This window comes from Botryllus schlosseri, chromosome 13 (genome assembly GCF_051294905.1).
Source record: "Botryllus schlosseri isolate E-star chromosome 13, Bs_hap1, whole genome shotgun sequence".
Lineage (NCBI taxonomy): Eukaryota > Metazoa > Chordata > Ascidiacea > Stolidobranchia > Styelidae > Botryllus > Botryllus schlosseri.
This window is the reverse complement of record NC_137248.1, coordinates 3,746,498-3,767,325: the sequence shown is the minus strand read 5'-3', so window position 1 is coordinate 3,767,325 and position 20,828 is coordinate 3,746,498. Positions and strand designations below refer to the sequence as shown.

The 20,828-nt window shown below is 40.9% G+C and overlaps 2 protein-coding genes and 1 long non-coding RNA gene across 3 annotated transcripts; 2 read left to right on the top strand and 1 right to left on the bottom strand.

The window, feature by feature from the left end:
- Nucleotides 1–1,851: 1,851 nt before the first annotated feature.
- On the top strand, nucleotides 1,852–12,898 carry LOC145453201 (pantothenate kinase 3-like). Its single transcript, XM_080331175.1, has 6 exons — nucleotides 1,852–2,121; nucleotides 3,719–3,938; nucleotides 4,563–4,760; nucleotides 6,236–6,419; nucleotides 10,608–10,731; nucleotides 11,766–12,898. The coding sequence occupies exons 1-6, from the start codon at nucleotides 1,876–1,878 to the stop codon at nucleotides 11,943–11,945; spliced, it is 1,152 nt and encodes a 383-aa protein (XP_080187301.1). The 5' UTR covers nucleotides 1,852–1,875; the 3' UTR covers nucleotides 11,946–12,898.
- A 1,258-nt stretch (nucleotides 12,899–14,156) lies between these two features.
- On the bottom strand, nucleotides 14,157–15,278 carry LOC145453204 (uncharacterized). The gene is made up of 2 exons (XR_013919655.1): nucleotides 14,281–15,278; nucleotides 14,157–14,247 (listed from the first exon to the last, which is right to left on the bottom strand). It is a non-coding gene; the product is annotated as an uncharacterized LOC145453204 (long non-coding RNA).
- Nucleotides 15,279–17,555: 2,277 nt separating this feature from the next.
- Nucleotides 17,556–20,819, top strand: LOC145453200 (BBSome complex member BBS1-like). The gene is made up of 3 exons (XM_080331174.1): nucleotides 17,556–17,604; nucleotides 17,709–20,045; nucleotides 20,079–20,819. The coding sequence occupies exon 2, from the start codon at nucleotides 18,199–18,201 to the stop codon at nucleotides 19,972–19,974; it is 1,776 nt and encodes a 591-aa protein (XP_080187300.1). The 5' UTR covers nucleotides 17,556–17,604; nucleotides 17,709–18,198; the 3' UTR covers nucleotides 19,975–20,045; nucleotides 20,079–20,819.
- The last annotated feature ends 9 nt before the right edge of the window (nucleotides 20,820–20,828 follow it).

The window sequence follows — 20,828 nt, the reverse complement described above, 5'->3', positions numbered from 1 at the left end:
ACAATGAAAAGATTGGAAGGTGTCGAAACAACTTGGAGTAGCCATTAAGATCAGACACCCACCTTAGCCTAGGCGAAGTAAATAAGAGGCATGCACACTGAATGAAAAGTAATGCAGAGAATATAAGACGCAAGCGACAAAATGAGGTGGCATGTGGCGGAGGGCGAGGTCGATGTTAGGTCGTGGTCCGGTAATCCTGAAGACTGGCTAGTATTGTTGCACTATAGTTGCACTGTGCAGTGTGCATGCCTCCTCTTTACATCGCCTAGGCCAAAGTGGGTGTCCGATTTCATAGACTACTCCAAGTCGCTTCGACACCTTCCTATCTTTCATTGTACCGCATTTCTGTGGTGTACTGAACTGATAAAATTGCTAATAAACCAATGATGATGATGATGATGATGAATACACATCGTTCAGATTCAGAAACATGTAGCTCGGCCTGTAGCCTGATTCATCTGTATATATTTTTATTACTTCACGATTGCGATACAGCGAAAATATAGCAAATAATCACTGAATCTATCGATCGAAACGCCCACCCTACCAAATCATGCAGCTAGTTATGTATATAATTTTCTTATGTTGGTTATATGATGTGAAATCGTGTTTGAGATATGCTCACTAGACTAGAAATACCACCAGAAAGAAAATCATATCCCTGTTTTGGTAAAATGTGCATGATGCAAAAGCTGGCAACTTTTGCATTCTTTCCGCGGTCATTTCAGAGTGCACTCACGGTTGAATCCAGATATATTTACATCACAAACTCCACCTCTGCAATCTGCAAACTTGCATCGTCGCAAGTAAGGAGAATATCACCGCTTGTCTGTCAAGTTGGCGTTACTACTGTAAACTGGTTACGAAGTAAATTTCAGTTTGTTTTAGTACTAGATGGCAGACGCCGGACCTAGTTTTAGACATTCGTAATCGTTTTGTCAGATCCTGAATTTTGATACAGGCAACGGCAACGGCAGGCATACGGTATACAGCATTGCGTGTTCAGTTGTTCACGTTTAGATTGGCTCATTTTATCATTTGTAATTATATGTAAGTTTATATTTGACGTCTGCGCGGTCTTTATAAATAACGTATATTGGTTATTCACGTAAACCTTCCTATTCATCTGTTCCTATATAAAAATACCAGGCCCTCACAGAGAGTGAAAAACGACCACGGATTTCGATTTAATAACCCGGATAAGGAACAGGATGTCATTTGGGTTTACGATGTTGCGAGGCAGTGTTTGGATTTGGATTATTACAAATAATATTCAACTTTGATGCTCTGTTCGATTAGATATAGATATGAGTCTTTATGTATATAGCCTGTATATAAAAATATAGATATAAAATCTTGCAAAATCTGATTATTGCTGATGAGCTATCCTAAGCATTCCGTAGAAACTATAGGCTACATTGGGCAATTTATTTATTTCGCCACTCTTTTCGATTTTGAATGAAGATTTTCAACAGTTCTTGCTTCGCGCAGGTCTACTAATGAATATATTTTTATTCTATGTCTTTTATTCAAAATATAACTGGTAACTACACAGTAGGCCTACATATAGATGGTGTAAAGTAGAGACTATATGATTAAACAAGAAAATTATAAAATAAAAATGTTGCCTGGACTTTAAATTGTATAAATAGACTATTTCGGTCCGAATACTTGAATTTAAAGTCAGGCAACAACATTTTTATTTTGTCTAATATTGGTTATCTGATAGAAATAATGGCAACTGAATTCGGTAAATACATGATTTAGTTACCAATTGTATATCTGAAAATACATTTTATGATGCAAAGACCATATTTCACCTTCAAGTTTTCTTTCCAGTTAATAACTGGTATCATATCGGAAACATACAATCCAATGGCCTCACCGGATGCTGGGCCTGGGATCGATACAAAAGGAATCCGCAAACCAGCGCGGCATCCGTTACCATACTATGGTATTGACATTGGCGGAACACTCGTGAAACTGGTGTATTTTGAGCCGCTAACGTTTGACGACGTAGAGGAAGAGACACTTGAAACGCTCCAGTCCATAAAGGACATGCTTCTTTCCAGCGTGGCTTATGGTCATACTGGTGTGAGGGATGCCCATTTGGAGATCAAGGTATCTGAAATACTATGGTCGGTGAATATATGTCATAAGAATGTTATAGTCTCTCGTGCTTATTGAATCTGCATGATCTGTTAGAGTAATTATTCAGTGATGTATTGCCACGAAGATGCTAGCACTTTGTGCTATGTGTTTGACAGTATTGTAGCTTTGTAGGTATACATAAGCCAATATGGAATCGGTGTCTCGTGCACACCAAAGATATTACTGACTACACACAGGTGTGACGCTGAGAACCGTCTTGGCACACCAAATATATTACGCTACACTTACCGGGATTCCAACCCAGTATATAAGCCTACCGTATTTTCAGCACCCAAAAAGAGGACATTTTTTGCCGGCAAGTAAAACAAAAGTAGAATTGTTTGAGTTTGATGATGTTTTACGTTTTTTTGGTAGTTGCAGGCAAAAGTTACAGAAACAAAACGAAAATTATAAAAGCAGACACTAGAATAACAATTCAAACCTGTTGTTCAGATTCAGCCCATGAATACTTTGCATAAGGAATGATCATTTTAACAAGTTCGGGAAAGATGAAATATCATTGAAAATCGTTAGGATGCTCGAGACTGATCCAACAGATAGGTCTGTTCTGTTGTCTGTTGAGTTTGAACATGCGACAGATCCTTGTGAAAATCCCCAGATGTTGCAGAGAATGTAGAATAATGTATGCAATAACAATGAAGAAGGAAATGCTGGTATGGCAGTTGGTTGGAAAACCAGCATTTCAGCATGTTTGATGGCTTCAGTAATTTTTTGGAAGTAAATACAACGTCACACCTAAAAGTCTGGTCGATAGGATAAGCAACTAATTCGAAATCCAATAAAAAAGAATATTCAGCCGTTTTTTAGCGTCCTTACAGGACCATTTCCTTTTCTTGAGAAATGACGACAAATCCTAAAAGAGGACACATGGTAGGCTTATCATTATCCTACAATCGAGAAAATTGACAAATACCGTAATTTTAGCAATTAATTACCTGTGCCTGGAAATATACCATATCATGCGATGATAAGTCAAGTAGGGCAGCCTTTTGTATATTGCCTCATTCACGCATGTATGCATGTATATGGCATGTATCCTAGTAGCCATATATGATAAATACGACAGTTCATTCATACAATAAATTTAATAACAAATTGCAAGCACATACATTCAGTATCGAATTTTGAGTAGAATGAAGTTAGTTTCAGTAAAGTTCCATAAAATTTGTTGAGTAATTATTGCATTCTGAAAATTGACAGCATGTTCCTAGCCGTGAAGCTGGTTATGCTAGCTTTGGAAATTCTTAGGCCAGGAGTCACTACCTCAAGACGGCCATAGGAAAAATATCAAATTCTTACACATCCCTTTGTGTTAGTTCTGATGAAACTACATGAAAAGTTAAGTATGTAATCTATGTAAGATATTATGAGCAAATTGCAAGCATGTAGTATTCTAGCTGTAGCCTACGTAGCTAATTGACAAAATTTGAATGCAGAATCATAATGTTTTTGACCAGATTCAAAGATATTGCAATAAGCAACCTTTTTGCATTTCTTTACAGAGTAGGCCCTACGCTATGGCGATGAAATGGTCGATATTTTTCAGGGTCTGAAATTCAATAATTTTACCGGAAATATGCATTTTATACGTTTTCCTACGCATCGCATGGACAGTTTCATAAAAATGGCCAAAGAAAGGGAATTCTCTGCAATGCATAATATTTGCCATGCCACAGGAGGCGGGGCTTACAAATTTGAAGACAAATTCCAAACCGACATGAATCTGAGATTCAACAAGCTGGACGAAATCGAATGCTTGATTAAAGGTGAGGTACTGGTGTTCATTGGGAATTGTTTTCTTTATATTGTTATTTCATACCAACTCTCAGTCAATGCTTTTTAACAAAGCAAGTTTGTCCAATAAAAATCTTTTATGCAAATGGAGATAAGATATCCCAAGCGGTTCTTGTCTTTTATCAATACTTGATCAAGCGTTGCCACATAGCTACGTATGCAATATTTGCTCATCATTCTAAACTTTATTGTAGGATCATGTTTCATGATCATGATTCATGTTAAAATTTGACTGTGCTGCCTGTGAGGGATAAGAGATGGCTGAGATTATTAAGGAGTGCTGTTTATGATGCAATACTTTCTTTTTAATCCCTTCATTCGGATTGTTCTTTTTAGAAGAATGTCCGCAGTCAAGTTTGTACATAGTAGGCTACAATTAGTACAGTTCACCTGAAAATGTGTGAAAATACATCTTGACACATTGGCAATGAGCTGACATATTTGAGATAGTGATTTTGATTTATAAGACCTCTTCTGTATTTGAAGTGAACAATTTCACAGACAAAGTGCCGTAGAGTTCGTTTTTCGGTCGCATATGGTTTCAGAACAAACTGATTTTGTTGTCTGCAAGGCTAATCATTAACTTCGCTTTGCAGGCATTCATTACATCGATCACAACACGGAGGTAAACGGAAAATCGGAATGCTTTTCCATTGCGCGCCCACGGGATCCAGGGGATATCGTCAAGTTGCCGTACAACTTTCAAAATCCCTACCCTTACCTCGTGTGCAACATCGGATCTGGCGTTAGTATTATGGTGGTAAACTCACCTCAAGATTACAGAAGGGTGTCAGGTTAGTGAGAGCGTGAATTAGGGTTGTTCAAAAATAACTTTTTTCTTCAAATTTTTCTGGCCATTCCGTAAAATTGTTAGGTTGGCTAAAAACGCTGCATGCCACTTTGGTTCGATTCCAACCTGTGGAAGCGATTAGCGAAGGTATTTTAAATTTATTAAAATAAAATTGAAAATATTTCAAATTTTCTGGCAACTCTCTATGAAGTTGAGTTGTTTACAAAATGAGGCGTGGCAAATTTGGCTCGATTCCAACCAAAAGAAGCATAGTTAAAGGTGTTCAATTATTTGTATTAGACATAAAATATTACGGTATGGTAGGTAGTTTTATAATTTATATAACTATAGAATTTTTCACCTTAAATGCTATTTTTTCAATCCAAAATTTTGCACTCCAATAATTTAGTTACCACTGGTTGGAATCAAGCCAAATTTGTTATGAATCGTTCCTTTTTACAGTTCAACAATTCCATGGGGTTGCCAGAAAATTTTGAAAATAAAATTGTGTTTTTTTAATAAATTTAAATTTTTATAACTCTAATATCTCTGGTGCTACAAATTGATTTTTGAACAACCCTCAGAGTGGACATTATGTTGCCACACGTAATTGTGCCCCCCCCCCCCACCGATACCTGTGTAATCGTTACGGATTCGTTTCCCAATCCTATGGGAAGAGCAATTATCATGCGACGGCCTTTCTCAGAAGGAACCATTCTAGCCTATAGATGGGCTTGGTTGAACCTTCCAGCACATTACATATTCCAGAATGGATGTTTACTGGGGAGCACATAGGACATACTCTTCAATCTATTAAATATAGGATTATTCAAGTTGATAATCGTGAACACAAATGAACAGTTAGCACTTAAAAGACTTGCCTTTAGAAGGAAAGGAAAGTAACACGCCATCACTGTAATTCTATGCACTGACTCAAGTAGAGGTGGAAGTATTCTAATATCAAAACCATTTGAGTAAGTTGTGCAAGTATAGGGTAAACCTATCTGCATCGGGGCAAGTCATTATCTTACTCAGGTGATATGGTATGGCGCTCATTCATAACATCGTGATTTTCTTTGTTCTTAACAGTTTCTGGCCCTATTTTTCGAGCATCAGGACTGATAGACGAAATACCAATAATGCGGTGACTTTACTCTTCTTCGAAGTTGCAATGAAATGTCTGTTTCGGCCGTCCTAGTCTCGAGTCATATGACTTGGTTCGAGACATGCACAGTGACTTGAGTACAAGATGAGTCGATACAAAAATTGACTCGAGGCGAGTCACCAAAAAATTGTGACTACAGTCGGATTCGACTTGGTTCATGACTCTAGTCATTACAGCCCTGATTATGCCTGAAAACAAGCGACCTAAAAATCCAAAACCCGTTATTATAAAATATAGCCTAACCGTATATGCAGATACGCTGGGACTAATTTTCAAAAGTCATTTACAGTTGATTTTGTACAGTTTGTTACCAGGTACCAGTTTGGGAGGCGGCACTTTCCTCGGCCTGTGCTGCCTGTTGACCGGCTGCGAAACGTTTGAGGAGGCGATCGAACTTGCGGCCTCGGGCGATAGTACGAAAGTGGACAAGCTGGTTCGCGATATCTACGGCGGCGATTACGAGAAGTTTGATCTTTCGGGAGACGTCGTGGCTTCGAGGTTTCGTATTGATTTTCTGTTTCCGCTGCATGATTTCTATACTAGGGGTGTCGAACATACCTCTTGCGAGACAATGCTTAATAACAGGGTGGTACTCGTAACCATAGGCGTCGACTTTTATTTTTTTACGAGGTGGCGGAGTCTTGTGACGTCATAATATCGATGACGTCATCGTCGCACGAAAACGCACTTTACTGCATGCCGCCGGTGTACGTGCAGAGTTAAACCATTCGCGTGATGTTTTAATATCAGCCCTGCCCTCATTAATATAAAACCATGCAGTCGAGTTATTTAATGAAATCTTAAAACGGTACGATCATTTGAAGTGTTACTGCGACTTGCGCTACCAGTCCGTCCGACGGAACCTGCAGTTGCATCAATGTTATTCACGCGCAATGCCCCGCGTGAGTAACGAAATACACTACGCACTGGCCTTGCAAGTAACACACAACTCTCGAATGCTTCAAGCAGACAATCATGATAATTACAAACGCGAAATCGCGGAGCCAATCAGCAATTGTCAATTGCGGTTCTTGCTTCGCGTTGACCAACTCGCATCGCGGCAATTGTTTGATGATTAAAACATTGGTGCATTTCCCGATTTACATCGGTCAATTCGTAAATTCTAATCTGCATGTCGACGGCCGCCAACGCATACTAATTGAATTACATGTTGACGGCCGCACAAATTTCCTTCTAAGGGCGCGGGTTGGCCACCCTGGGCTAGAATTAATTCCACTTCCGGACGCATGCCACGATCTTACCAATAGAAATCCACTGTCTATCTAATGCCTAATAGTTTAATATTCGATAGTGTTGTTCTCGATACGAGTACATCCAGCAATCAAGTTTATCGGAATGTAGAAGGTTCCCTGTTCAAACGATTCGAATCGGTTTTGAATGTGACACCATATTTGAGTACCTTTCGTCGCGACAATTGTTTTCTCATAATATCGGTGTTTAAGCTGTATTGCTACATTTCCCGATTTATGTCACTGGCAAAGCCTTGTTAGAGAAACGAATCTGCGCACAAATGAATTCAAATTTCCAATTTGCAGGCACGAACCAACACTACCTCCAATTTCGCGCTCCGATTACCTATCACGAAGCTATAGCTAGCTCATGAATGGTTTTGTAAACGAATACGGGCGCACAAAATTTAGATTCAAGAAAAGCAGAACGTATATTTGGGCGCCTGGTCGGGAGAGGAGATCTAGGATGGTCCTTCTCAGCACATGCTAGGCGCGTAGCCAGTCGAAAAATTACGGGGATTTGGATTTTTTTTTTTCAAATTAACCAATATAGCATCAATTCAATTCGGGTCATGTACATGTGTAAATGGTGATCATATAATCTCTTCGTATCGACGATTTTAGGCGCATGATAGGTCCGGGAGTGCTGTCAATTAGCGAGTCCCTGATCTCCTGCGAACAATTAAATAAATGAGCGCGCGCATTACGCAGTCTCGGCTACAGTTTTCGCAAATCAAAATGTCCGAACTCGATGGCACCGATTTCAAACCTTTGTCGTATTTCGGAACTGGAGACATGATACACATCTTCTTATCGTTACGTTCAAGTATTAGTGGGAATCAATTTCGCACGTTAAAGTCTGTTTACAGCGATTCGATGTTATTCAGTTTCGCGATGTCGCTTTTTAATCAATATGACATAAAACAATCACTAATTAGCGTAAACTCGACCGCATTGTCTCCATACCAGTGAGAGATAGGAGCCAAAGGATGTTACGCCCGAGACGCGATAGTTAGGTCACAGGCAAGCAAATGATATATATTTCACTCCAGGCCTATTGCAGATGCTGTTGTATAGGCTAACGATGATATCGTGCACGCCAGGCCGAAGCTGCCAATGTAGATGCGATTGCGCAGTAAAGCGATGATATAGTGTGAACTGGGCCTATTGCAGATGCGATTGTTGAAGCCTGCGCAACCAGGCTTGATCGAGTCGCGATAAATCAGGCTAGCGACGATTGCCACGCGCACGGGAATGAATGACGTAATTTCGCGACCATGTCAGCGGGATATCATCACAGATTCCTCTCGCTAATTGACAACACGTTTCTCGCAAATCTGCTGCGCGGAGCACTGATTACACCATTATTGAATTGTAACTGAATATTAGAATTAGAATGATCATTTCAAAATGAAGGCGTTTCGCGTTTCAAATAGGTATGTTCGACCCACGAAACCCCCGTGGCTACGCGCCTGGCACACGCGCCATCGAAATCGAAGACGTCTCTAACGAGGTCGCATCGATTCGCCTGATTACTAATTACTGGTCACAAATCACTTGGGCGTCTGTACATTTTGTACGGGGTGGCCGCCACCTCGTAAATTTGGTCACGAGGTGGCTGCGCCACCTCGTAACCTCGTAAGTCGGCGCCTATGCTCGTAACTATGTCACAAGTCAATCTTACTTTTATAGTTTTGATTCGAGTCAAGTCGAGTCATTTTCAATTCACAACCGAGTCCAAAAAAGGGAGCTACGGGTCGAGTCATACTGTTAAGACCTCGAGCCCATGTCATTGGGATCACTGTTCAGTTTCTAGTTCAAGTCATGTTCAACCCACTTTTAACAACTCTGCTTGGGTGATCGAATGCCCCTCATGATTTACCTCACCTTAAGCAGTTTCTCTACCCATTTTTCAAGTACCATTACTTGAAGAGCTTCTTGGAGGTGCAGAACTTCAATATACAATTGAATAGTATATTCATATTGAAATTAACCCGAATATTTTCGGCTGACACTCGTCAGGGGTAATCGTCAGCAACTAGTAGAGAATTGGAGAGAACATTGTGTATCAACAATCGTATCACAAAATATGACGTCATCAGCATGAAATTTCAAATGAGAGAGCGTTCAATGTATTTTACACTAACCAAAACTCTGTCAACAAAAGGAGTTTGTGTGCCACCTAAAAATAGTACATTGAACGCTCTCTCATTCGAAATTTCATGCTGGTGACGTCATATTTTGTGATACGATTGTTGGTATACAATGCTCTTTCCAATTCTCTACTAGTTGCTGACGATTACCCCTGACGAGTGTCAGCCGAAAATATTTGGGTTCATTTCAATGTGAATATACTATCCAAGTACCATTACAGGCAATACTGATGATGATATGCCAATATTGTGGTAACTTTACTATTCTCCGACGTTACAATGAAATGCCCAAGTCCAAGTCTCGAGTCATGTCCAATGACTAGAGTACATGTTGAATCAATACACAAATTGAGTCAAGTCGAGTCGCCAGAAATCGCTACTTGGTTTCGAGACGAGTCATTACAGCCCGGCTGAGTAATATTGAGATGCTCGTATTATCCAGCAAATTTCTATCAAAGGTATAGATTTGAAACAAGAAATGCTTCCACGTAAATATAATCCCTCGAGACAGCAAATATCGAACTTGTCCATATGTCGCATAAAATAGTTGAGTTTGTAGTCTGTTACTGAAATTATCGACTCTGTGACATCGACACCCAATTCCGAGAAGGCAGAAGACGTCCCATGCAAAGGTTAATTACTCCCTCCCCCTCGCACAGAGGCTGTATATAAGTTGCATAGTGCTCAAATTATGTAATGCAAATATCTGTGTTCGCACCGCTCTATCTTCTGACACAAAAGATAACCGGCCTTACAAAGCCATTTCTTCAGAACTTCAGAATAGAAGCACGTCAATTTACATCGAGGTGAACCATGGATAAAAGCCTCTGTGGTCTATAGCTGTACAATTGTACTCAATCAGTTAATCATAGTATCATTGTTTTCGAATAAAGGTGTTGCTAGAATAGGGCCATGTGATGCGTAGCATTATATATTATGTATGGACTCTAAATGAAGCATCCCACTGAAAAGCGAATACATGGTCTTGGAGGGAAGGATTCGGCACTCTTCGACTGATCCGGCCCGCAAGTGATCAAAAAGTTTGAATCCGACCCACCACCCATATTGAGTTTGACACCCCTGCTCTAGACTCTATTAACCGTGTAGATGGCGTGTTTCTCATTAGATTTTGTCTGTGAGCTGTCTCAATAGTTTTGTTTCTGATATATATATAATCGGCTGATAGACTTGTAACTAGGGCGTGGATATAACATTACCATCCGTAGGCTGCACCTATGTATCGCAATTGGTTGTAGCAATAACGCTCCTGTTTATTTATTCAGTTTTGGTAAAATGAACCAGAAAGAGCTACGCGATGCCACAACCAAGGAAGACCTGGCGGCAGCGACGCTAATCACAATTACCAACAATATCGGCGCGATTGTTATGAACTGTGCCGGTCGCGAGGTATTTTGATTTAGTTTGACTTTCATTAGTCATAACAAGTCGCTCAGCCTCACCAATGATGCGTCAATTTTCGAAACAAGTACGAATATCATGTTGCCCATGATTCATGACAGCCATTCTAGTCTGAAATCAATGGGTATTGCATTGTGTAGTTCTAGTAGAAAGAACTGTCAATGCGGCCATATAATTTTGTAACGAAATAGTTTTACTCAAATTCAGTACTGAAGTATTTTCTTCTATTCGCTATTCTGTTGACAGTAGTTCTGCCTTCAAGCCTATCAGGTACAAAGATTAGACCTACTAGCATTCTGCATTTTATCGTGTCAAAAGTTGTTCATGAATATTTTGATACTGTTCTTATGGGTGAAAGTCCCGACAATATCGGACAGTATGACCACAATATCAGGAGTTCTAGTGAGTTATCTTGACCTATAGTTTGGTTGTGATAGGACGGTAGCACCATCAGTCATGATTAGGGCCATTTACAGTCATTAAAGTCATATTTTTTTCTGTGCATCAGTAAGTCGTGAAATCAATTTTAACGCAAAAACCGCATCCATATGAGGTATATTAAGAAAGTTATATAGTCATATAAAGTCATATTTCGTCCACATCAGCGTATGTGGAGCGCTTATTTTCCTTACTAAAGTCATTTTTACGTCCAAATCGTAACTACAAAGATTTTAACATTCCACACTACATGAAACTGTACTACAACAGTGGTTTAATATAAAAAATTGTTGTGTAGTACTTTTATGTTGCGTATGTTTTACTCTTTAGTTCCGTGAGTGACGTTGTTCGCATGTAAAAATACACGAATTTCATATAAAGTCATATTTTCCAAAAAATAAAGTCATATTATTGATTTTTTAAGGTCATACAAAAATGGCCCTAGTCATGATGTACTGTGTGTGTATTGACACTTCCCCAGTTTTTCCCTGGCTTAAACACTACTACTTGTACTAGAGAGGAGTCTTACAGCAGCATTTGCATTTGCTATTCATTTCAGTGTTTGCCTTTGTTTCTTTCTTTAGGGCATGTCGCGGGTAGTATTTGTTGGCAATTTCCTTCGTGTTAATCAAATCGCAATGAAAATGTTGGCATACGCCATGGACTTCTGGTCGAAAGGTACATTGAAGGCGTTATTCCTGGAGCACGAGGGATACTTTGGTGCAGTCGGCGCGTTGCTGGCTACATCTGAAAGTCCGGAATAGCCCTGTACCGTATGTAGAATATTTGCGACACCGTAAAATGTCGGATTCATGCGATTATGCAAAGATCGGGTGCCTACAGTGTACCGGCGGACCCCGTGGTGTTGGCCGGGTTAATGGCTGCATACGCAAATGCCTGCTACGCTTGCATCAAAACCCACACAACATTTAATGTGGTGTAAAATATGCTTTAACATTTTTAATTCAAGCACTACAGGGTAATTATATATACGTGTATATATATATATGAATATTGCATGAAGGATCTATCTTTCTACTCTATAGTGGCCTGTGTCCAATAGTAAGTTTACCTTCCGAAATAATTGAGGAGTTATTTACAATGCCGACGGGCTCGAATACTCCTAAATTTATAGGCCATATATTTTTCCAAATATCTTTTGCGTCAATTTCTATGTCTTTGTGCATTTCCGTGAATATCTAAATATGCAATGTGTAATAATTTTTCTTACGCTCCAGTAGACTACTTGTTTACGTTTCAAACAGCGACATGTCAAATCTGATCCATATAAGTTGTTTGGTGTAGATTGAAGGTGCAACGAAATTTGTAAGAAAAAAAAATCATGTTACATCCCGGGTATCAATTCTTTGATCTTCATATGATATATGTTTTCGCCTTGTAGCCGCTTGCACTAAGCTTTTTAGCAGGGCTGAACTGTGTTAGCAATTGTGACTGTACTGATGGCCTTTGACGGAAGCACAAGCGGAGTGATTTTTGAGTGGTCTGACAAGCAGTTGATTTTGACTGGTGTGGCTTTGAATTTGATACTGGAGCAGTTGGTCTTTCTGCAAAGGGCCACTTTCATTATTGCACACTGTACAGTGACCATACTAAACTTGATTAGATCTTGTGTGATCTGAAATTATTTGGTACTCGCAAATGTCAGTTTCAATCCAGATGGCATTGAATCAATAATACAACTGATTTGCGCTTGAAATGTGTGATTTTTCGGTAAATTAAGGGATATTTATTATCAGTTGGTGTCTTGTAAACCAGAATAAAACAACAAATGAACTCAATTATGCAAGTCATTTGGACCAGCACCATAGGTATATCGGTGGTCATGGTTATGTTTAACGTTAGTGATCGGTGCACTTACCTGAGTAGCTAAGAGGTGTGTGTTTGTGGACAAATTTAGACTTGACACTGAATGTTAAAAGGATTGTAGATGTTTAAAGTCGTGTTCGTGTCTTGCAGGTAATTCCACTATCGCAGCCCGTCATCCAGAAAGCGTGTACGCGTGCAATTATACATGTTAAAGAGGAGGCGAAGTTCACGAGCCTCTTGAGATAATGTGTCTGCACAATTTACCATTAACTTAGATTCCAATACCGTAACATGCAGCTAAATCGCAGGAGGGAACGCAGGACGACGGTAATGCACAAGGCGAGGAACGAATGCAGATATTGTATTGCCGACGACAAGTTAACATTAATAGCTGAATTAATTTCTGCGCCCGCAGTCGTTGACAAATTCGCATTGAGCAGCCTTGGTACTCTAACTACAAGTAATTTCGGAAATTTATACTTAACAATAGTAGCAGTGCCGATTTAAGAGACGCCAAATCTCCTTCGAGTGGAAGTAGAATATGAAGATATGAAAAGTTTCAACAAGTAGACTTGTCTTCGTGACTTCCGACAAGATAGTGTCGTGAAGCGTCCGGCTTCTTGATCGGTAGGTCGTGGATTCGATCCCCAGCTGGGTCAGGCCAAAGACCTGATTAGTAACACCGGTATCCACGACTTCCCTGCTTGGCGCATATGCATTACTGGGATGGCACGGCGGGGTGGTGCAAGACTAGAACGCCGTAAGGCTATATCTGCACCTTCCTTGTCCAGCGGCATATATGCACTCATGGTATGCATATATGCACAGACCGTGTGTATGTATATCATGAGTCGGTGTATGCCGCAAAAACATCAAGGACAAAAATAAACTACGTCCTTTTCTTTCATCATTACCGGGATAGCATGGAGGGGAAGTGCAAGACTAGGAATACTTACCGGGCTATCTGTACCTTCCTGGTGCAGCGGCATATGCACCATGGTATGCATAAGCAGAATGCACAGACCGTGTGTATGTATTTATATCATGAGTCGGTGCTTATGCTGTAAATCATGAAGCACAAAAATACATAACGTCTTTTCCTTAAACCTGATTGATTGATTTCAAAATGACCAATGAGACTACAAATAGCAGGGTTGTAATGACTCGAGTCATGACTCGACTCGAGTCACGATTTTCGGATGACTCGACTCGAGTCATTTTCTCAAAATACGGAAATGACTCGACTCGAGTCAGTCTGTGTATTGACTCGACTTGGACTCGAGTCATTGCGCATGACTCGAAGCAAGTCATTGACTCGAGATTCAGACGGCCAAGACCGACATTTCATTGTAATTTCGAAGCCAACACACTATTGCGATTTCGTTTGTTGGTACTGGTGCTTGAAAATGGGACCAGAAACTGCTAAAAGTGAGGAAAATTGATACATTATAAATGCGAACCATTCAATATCAGCATACAGAGTTATAAAAAGTGGGTTTCGGATGACTTTAACTGGAAACTGAGCAGTCAACACAATGACTTGGACTCGGACTCGAGTCATAATACCATGACTCGGACTCTATCCTCTGTTCGCTGACTTGGACTCGGACTTGACTCGGTGGAAATTGAAAATGACTCGACTTGACTCGAGTCAAAAATATAAAAGTGAGATTGACTTGTGACTCGGAGCCTTGTGACTTGGTTACAACCCTGACAAATAGTGAAGCAGGGGCAATTACCGAAACTTTAGACCCGAATGTTATATCGGTTTCGATCTGCTCAGACGCCGTGACGTACGGTGAGGTTCATGATAGGGGAGCGAGGATGAGCGGATTCTCTGATTTGGCTGATAACTGAAACACAATATATTCTGGTTGGAATTTCTTGATAAAATCTGAATTTCAAAGCAAATTCGGATCCATTAGAACTACGTTTAATATCGATGATTTCCTGCTCCTGCTCCGTGTCCTGTACTGGATCATGATCGTCTGTGTAGTTTGGTGGTATATCGAATGTATACATGTTGTGTTTACATTCGATACTGGTGGGATATGGGTGGCAGTAGGACACAGGGTTGCCAGTAAATTTGGCCCTCGGTAATTCGGCCCTCGGTAAATTCGGCCCTTAGAAATGCATTTAATTCGAATTATTATTCTCAGATAGGAAAGTTTTACGTGCCGTGGGTGGGTACTGGCCAATGAGCTATATAAACTGGCCTACTGGCTAGGGGGACATTAGGGTTGAAGGTTGGTTCGGGTCCATGGTGGGGTTAAGGTATCCCAAGATTAGGGTTAGAATTGATGGATATTAGGGTTGGGGGGATATTTACCGAGGGCCGAATTTACTGGCAACCGGACACAGGATAGGAGTATTGCAAGTTTTGCATTAGTCTCGATCCGCCGTTTAGTATTTCGAGTTCCACCTGTTCCGCGTTCCGGTGTGTTATTTCTTCGAATTCGTGTAATCGTATTGTTTACTGATGGAATGCTGGCGCTGAGTGGATATCGCAAGTTTAGTGAGGAGGGTTGGTGCGATGACATGCAAAATAAGGTCAAAAACATGCAAAATAAGGTCAGTCGCTATATGCAGAATATGATCAGTCACATGCAGTCCATCCTCAAGATTACCGGACCACGACTGACCTATCGATCTCGCTTCCCATGACATGCCGCCCTATTTCTTGTCGCATTCTTTTTCTATACTATCTTCTTTACTTTCATTCAGTGTGCATGCCTCCTCTTTACATCGCCTAGGCCAAGGTGGGTGTCAGATTCCATAGACTGCTCCTTGTCGCTTCGACATCTTCCTGTCTTTTCATTGTATCGCATTTTTTTGTGGTGTATTGAACTGATAAAATTGCTAATAAACCAATGATGATGATGATGCAAAATAAGGTAAGTTGCATGCAAAATACGGTCAGTCGCCACATGCAGATTGCAGACTAAGGTCAGTGGCACAAGAAAGATGTTGGATTTGAAGTAAATATTTGGATTTATATAAAGACGGACTGTTAATATTCTACATGCGACTAATCACCTCGTAATCGTAATAATCGTCTGATTATATTTTGTTGAAACATCTTCAGCCTTAGGATATAGATGAGGAATGTCAATCACGAAATTACTATGTAGGAAACATATATTTTAAATTTATTTTTCATGAGAGAAAGAGTTGGATCTGTAATTGAAATATGGATTTAGATTTATGCGCGGACTGATAATAATATTATACGGGACTGACTTCGTAATCAAGATAATCATGATTACCTTTTGATTGAAACATCGTAAGATTTAGGATATAGATAAGGAATTTCAATGTTGAAAGTAGGCTACTATACAGGAAAGATATTTTGAATTTTGTTTTCATAAGAAAAAGAGTTGGATTTGTAATTGAAGTATAGAGTTGGATTTATGCGCGGACTGACCTTATTTTGCATGTCGCGACTGACCTTATTTTGCATGTTTTTGACCTAATTTTGCATGTCATCGCACCAACCCTGTAGAGTTTAGTGGCTCATTTTGGATAAGGGAGTCGAAAAACAACGTGTTAGGTATATGATTTATTCGAGTCTACAAATATTGATTTATGACGATGCCAAAACAGCATTCCGAGAAAGCGCACCAAAATGTGTGCCACAAATTTCGCATTAGTTTAACAATTAAATTATATGACGCTCGATACTACAGATATAGCTGTATTGGAATGGTGCATTTAATGAAAATATTTTGGCTGCACTTCGTATTGGTCTACTGGGTTGCCGGTAAACCCAGCCCTCGGTAAACCCAGCCTTACAAACCCAGCCCTCGGTAAACCCAGCCCTCCGTGAACTCGGCCCTCGGGAAATTTTGTATTCACGGATTGAGTAAGCGGGGGAGATAACGCGACGCTCACATACTCTACTTGTTTGTTTTGTGGTATTCATGGTGTTTCTGGAATATTATGGACCTCGGTGAATTCCGCCCCCGAACAATTTTGAATTAAAGCTGGGAGCTGGGATATTAGGGTTGGCGGAGGTGGGATATTAGGGTTGTTGGAGGTGGGATATTAGGGTTGGTGGAGGTGGGATATTAGGGTTGAGGGAGGAGGGATATTAGGGTTGGGGGAGGAGGGATATTAGGGTTGGGGGAGGGGGGATGTTAGGGTTGGTGGAGGTGGGATATTAGGGTTGGGGGAGGGGGGATGTTAGGGTTGGGGGAGGGGGGATGTTAGGGTTGGGGGAGGGGGGATATTAGGGTTGGGGGAGGTGGGATATTAGGGTTGGGGGAGGTGGGATATTAGGGTTGGGGGAGGTGGGATATTAGGGTTGGGGGATATTAGGGTTGGGGGAGGTGGGATATTAGGGTTGGGGGTTAGGGTTGGGGGAGGTGGGATATTAGGGTTGGGGGAGGTGGGATATTAGGGTTGGGGGAGGTGGGATATTAGGGTTGGGGAGATATTAGGGTTGGGGGAGGTGGGATATTAGGGTTGGGGGTTAGGGTTGCCGGGGGTGGGATATTAGGGTTGTGGGAGGGGGATATTAGGGTTGCCGGAGGTGGGATATTAGGGTTGCCGGAGGTGGGATATTAGGGTTGGGGGTTAGGGTTAGCGTTGTCGGGGGTGGGATATTAGGGTTGTGGGAGGGGAGATATTAGGGTTGCCGGAGGTGGGATATTAGAGTTGGGGGTTAGGGTTGTTGGGGGTTAGGGTTAGGGTTGCCGGAGGTGGGATATTAGGGTTGCCGGGATGCTGGGATATTAGGGATGCCGGTGAATACCAAATTTCCCGAGGGCCGAGTTCACCGAGGGCCGGGTTCACCGAGGGCTGGGTTTACCGAGGGCTGGGTTTACCGAGGGCTGGGTTTGTAAGGCTGGGTTTACCGAGGGCTGGGTTTACTGGTAATCGGTCTACTGTGGCTTTGATCTGAGGAAAATGGCTGCAGCCAAAATGTTTTCACCTGACATCACTTTAATTTGAGACCTCATCATTTCAGTAGACCTAAGTGGTTGTTAGATCGATAGACTTGTACCCTATGTAGTCATTTCAACATCTTTCTCTTATTTATTACAAAGCATTGTGTCGTGTATTGTGTGTCTTGAACTTTTGAAAATGCTGATTTATTAATTATTAGGCTATTATTTCTTTAGATTTTCTAGAAATTCTGAAGTAGGTATGTGCTGGTATCGCGTATAGTAGTTCGAAATATCCGACACAATGACTACTGAAGATGCGCAAGTTACTAACGAAAACTGGATTGAAGCGTTTTACGACCCAGTCGCTGGCTTATACACATTTTCCTCCGGACTCACCCTGACTGATCTGAGCGGAGATGGCGACAGTAAAGCTGTCATAGCAACTCTAGGCAACGGAACATTTAACATGAAGCTGAAAGTATTCAAAGGTGCTTCGCTTTTCCAAGAGAACTCTCTACTTGATCTTCCCACTGGAATATGCTCTTTTTACATGGATCATCACGAACCGAGAATACCAGGTATTGCGGTCGCGTCTGGATCATTCATTTACGTTTACAAAAACATGAGACCGTACTATAAGTTCGTGTTGCCGTATCTCCAACTCAATGAAGCGGAAGGCGATATATGGGCACAGGCTAAAGCTGACAAGGTTGATACTGAAACGCTTTGCGCCACTCTGCACTCAATTAAAGAGGACCCCGATAGTGTTCCGCTAACACATCGTTCGATAAGATTGCTAAAACTCGACACTTTGGGTGAAATGAACGAGTATGTTGATCGCTATAAATCTGGCGTTCTCAAACGGCAGACTGTGATAGTGTGCATTACGACTATGAAAAAATCTGTTCCTGAAGATGATGGGATAAGTTGTGTTGTTATCGGCACTGAAAATAAAGAAGTTCTCTTTCTGGAAGCCGAGTCGTTCAGTATTCAACAAAAGAATGCCCTGCCGGATATTCCGTCTTTTATCGCTGTTTCCGGCCTTTTCGATGTGGATTTTCGGGTCTATGTCGCGTGCCGTTCAGGTAAAATTTATGTGCTTAAAAAAGGATCAGACGTGGCGTATCCGTGCTTGGAACTGCAGTCTCAAATTGTGGGATTGGAAAAAGTGAACAAAAACCTTATTGTCGCTTGTATGGATCGAACCTTGTCCTGTTACACAACAAAAGGCAAGCGATTGTGGAGGTATCACATGCCTTCTGGTATAATATGCACGGCTCTCATGGATCATAAGAGCAGAGGATTCAAAGCAGTCATGGTGTCGTTGAATAACAATGAAATTCACGTCTACAAAGGACAGTGCGTTGTCGATAAAATTACGTTGCGCGAACCCGCGAATGCGATGGTGTTTGGAAAATATGGCCGGGAAGACAGCACGCTGATTGCAGTGCTAGCGTCTGGAGCCGTTAATTTTCATATCATGAAAAGAACTGCAAAGTATGACGATAAAGGTGTGCATCGTGGTCCACCAGCTGCTCAAGGCGTAAAGTTACAGATTGCAAAGAAGTCTCAACTATACATCGATCAGACTATAAGAGAACGGCAACAAGGCACTCAAATATTTCAAGCTTTCCAGACTGATCTACAAAGATTGCGTCTCACTGTGGCGAAAACATACTTGAAAGCGTTGGAATCGAGTGTGACACCAATTTCTACAGACAACAGTGTGCCGTTGAAGATATCAGCCACTGTTCAAGGCTTAGGGCCTGTTTTCAAACTTGTAATCGGCCTTCAAAACACCGGGTCAACGTCTGGCTCGGACCATAACTTGGTTACAAATTTGAAGCTTTGTTTCAAATACTCTGACATTACATACAGGATTGAGCCTCAAGTGCTGGACATACCGTCGCTGGTGCCCGGGGTCTTTTACAAACTGGAAACCCGTGTGGAGTGTATTGTGGCTGACAGGCCGACGCAAGATGACATCAGTGCAATTATTCTGAAAAGCGGATCCAATAGACCAGTGGTGACGGCTAGTATTTCAATGCCTGCGTCTGAAGGAACTATTGTCGTTTAGTGGATAGTTGCTAATGCATTTATTCATGTCTCATGTAAATTTTTCTGGCCCTTGTAATTTGAATACTGATAGTCAGATTTTCGCTACTACTGTGAGTGCAGAAGGTGGGGACCTTGCATCAGAAAAGCAAGCTATCATTTATCGAGAGCCTCTTATTTCCGTTGAATGATGGCTGGTGGTCAAATGTAGGCCTGCGAAGTATTCTTTGACATCCCTTTTGTACAGTTGTATATAATGTTGAAATTGAATCTTTCGATGTGTGTTATGGCTTTTGAGTTCAACTGTGATCAATTTAAAATACTCATCGTGTCATCTTAAACACAGTTTCGCTTGACCCCAGCCACCGCATATAATGTCTTGTACACATTTTTAGGCATTGTGATTTTCTTGTGGAATGTGAATCATCAGCAGTCGGTATTTAAGCTTGTCAGTGCTGCTGATGGATTAAAACTATCTGTTTAACAAAGGTTGAAGTCAATTGCGGCGTTGGCAGTTATGCCGATCATTACCGTAATTTTTTTGTTCCATTGTGTCAACTTGAATTCGATAATGTGTATAGTTCACATTGCCGGACTGTAGCTAATGCATGGCACCTGTCTGTAATTTTCATAGACGACCAATTTGTTTTTCCTGCATTGCAATTATTACACTGTAAATCAGCTATTCTGCTCTACTTGAGTAGCCTTGGCTAAAATTACTATTTTAGCCACTTCTGTGGATACACAACAGAAGTCGACTTTATTCAACACGGTACTTATTCACTGTATAGGTCTAATGAGTGTTTAGTTTTATGTACTATATTTGAATAAAGAAATATTATTTTTGAATATACTTTTTGAAAACGTTATGTCTAA

Bases quoted from the DNA above. Each gene is read 5' to 3' on its own strand.
- LOC145453201 (XM_080331175.1), top strand. From the start codon at position 1,876: ATGGCCTCACCGGATGCTGGGCCTGGGATCGATACAAAAGGAATCCGC. The intron at 4,761-6,235 runs GTTAGTGAGAGC...GTTTGTTACCAG, and splicing joins AGATTACAGAAGGGTGTCAG to GTACCAGTTTGGGAGGCGGC. The intron at 10,732-11,765 runs GTATTTTGATTT...TTCTTTCTTTAG, and splicing joins TGAACTGTGCCGGTCGCGAG to GGCATGTCGCGGGTAGTATT.
- LOC145453200 (XM_080331174.1), top strand. From the start codon at position 18,199: ATGACTACTGAAGATGCGCAAGTTACTAACGAAAACTGGATTGAAGCG.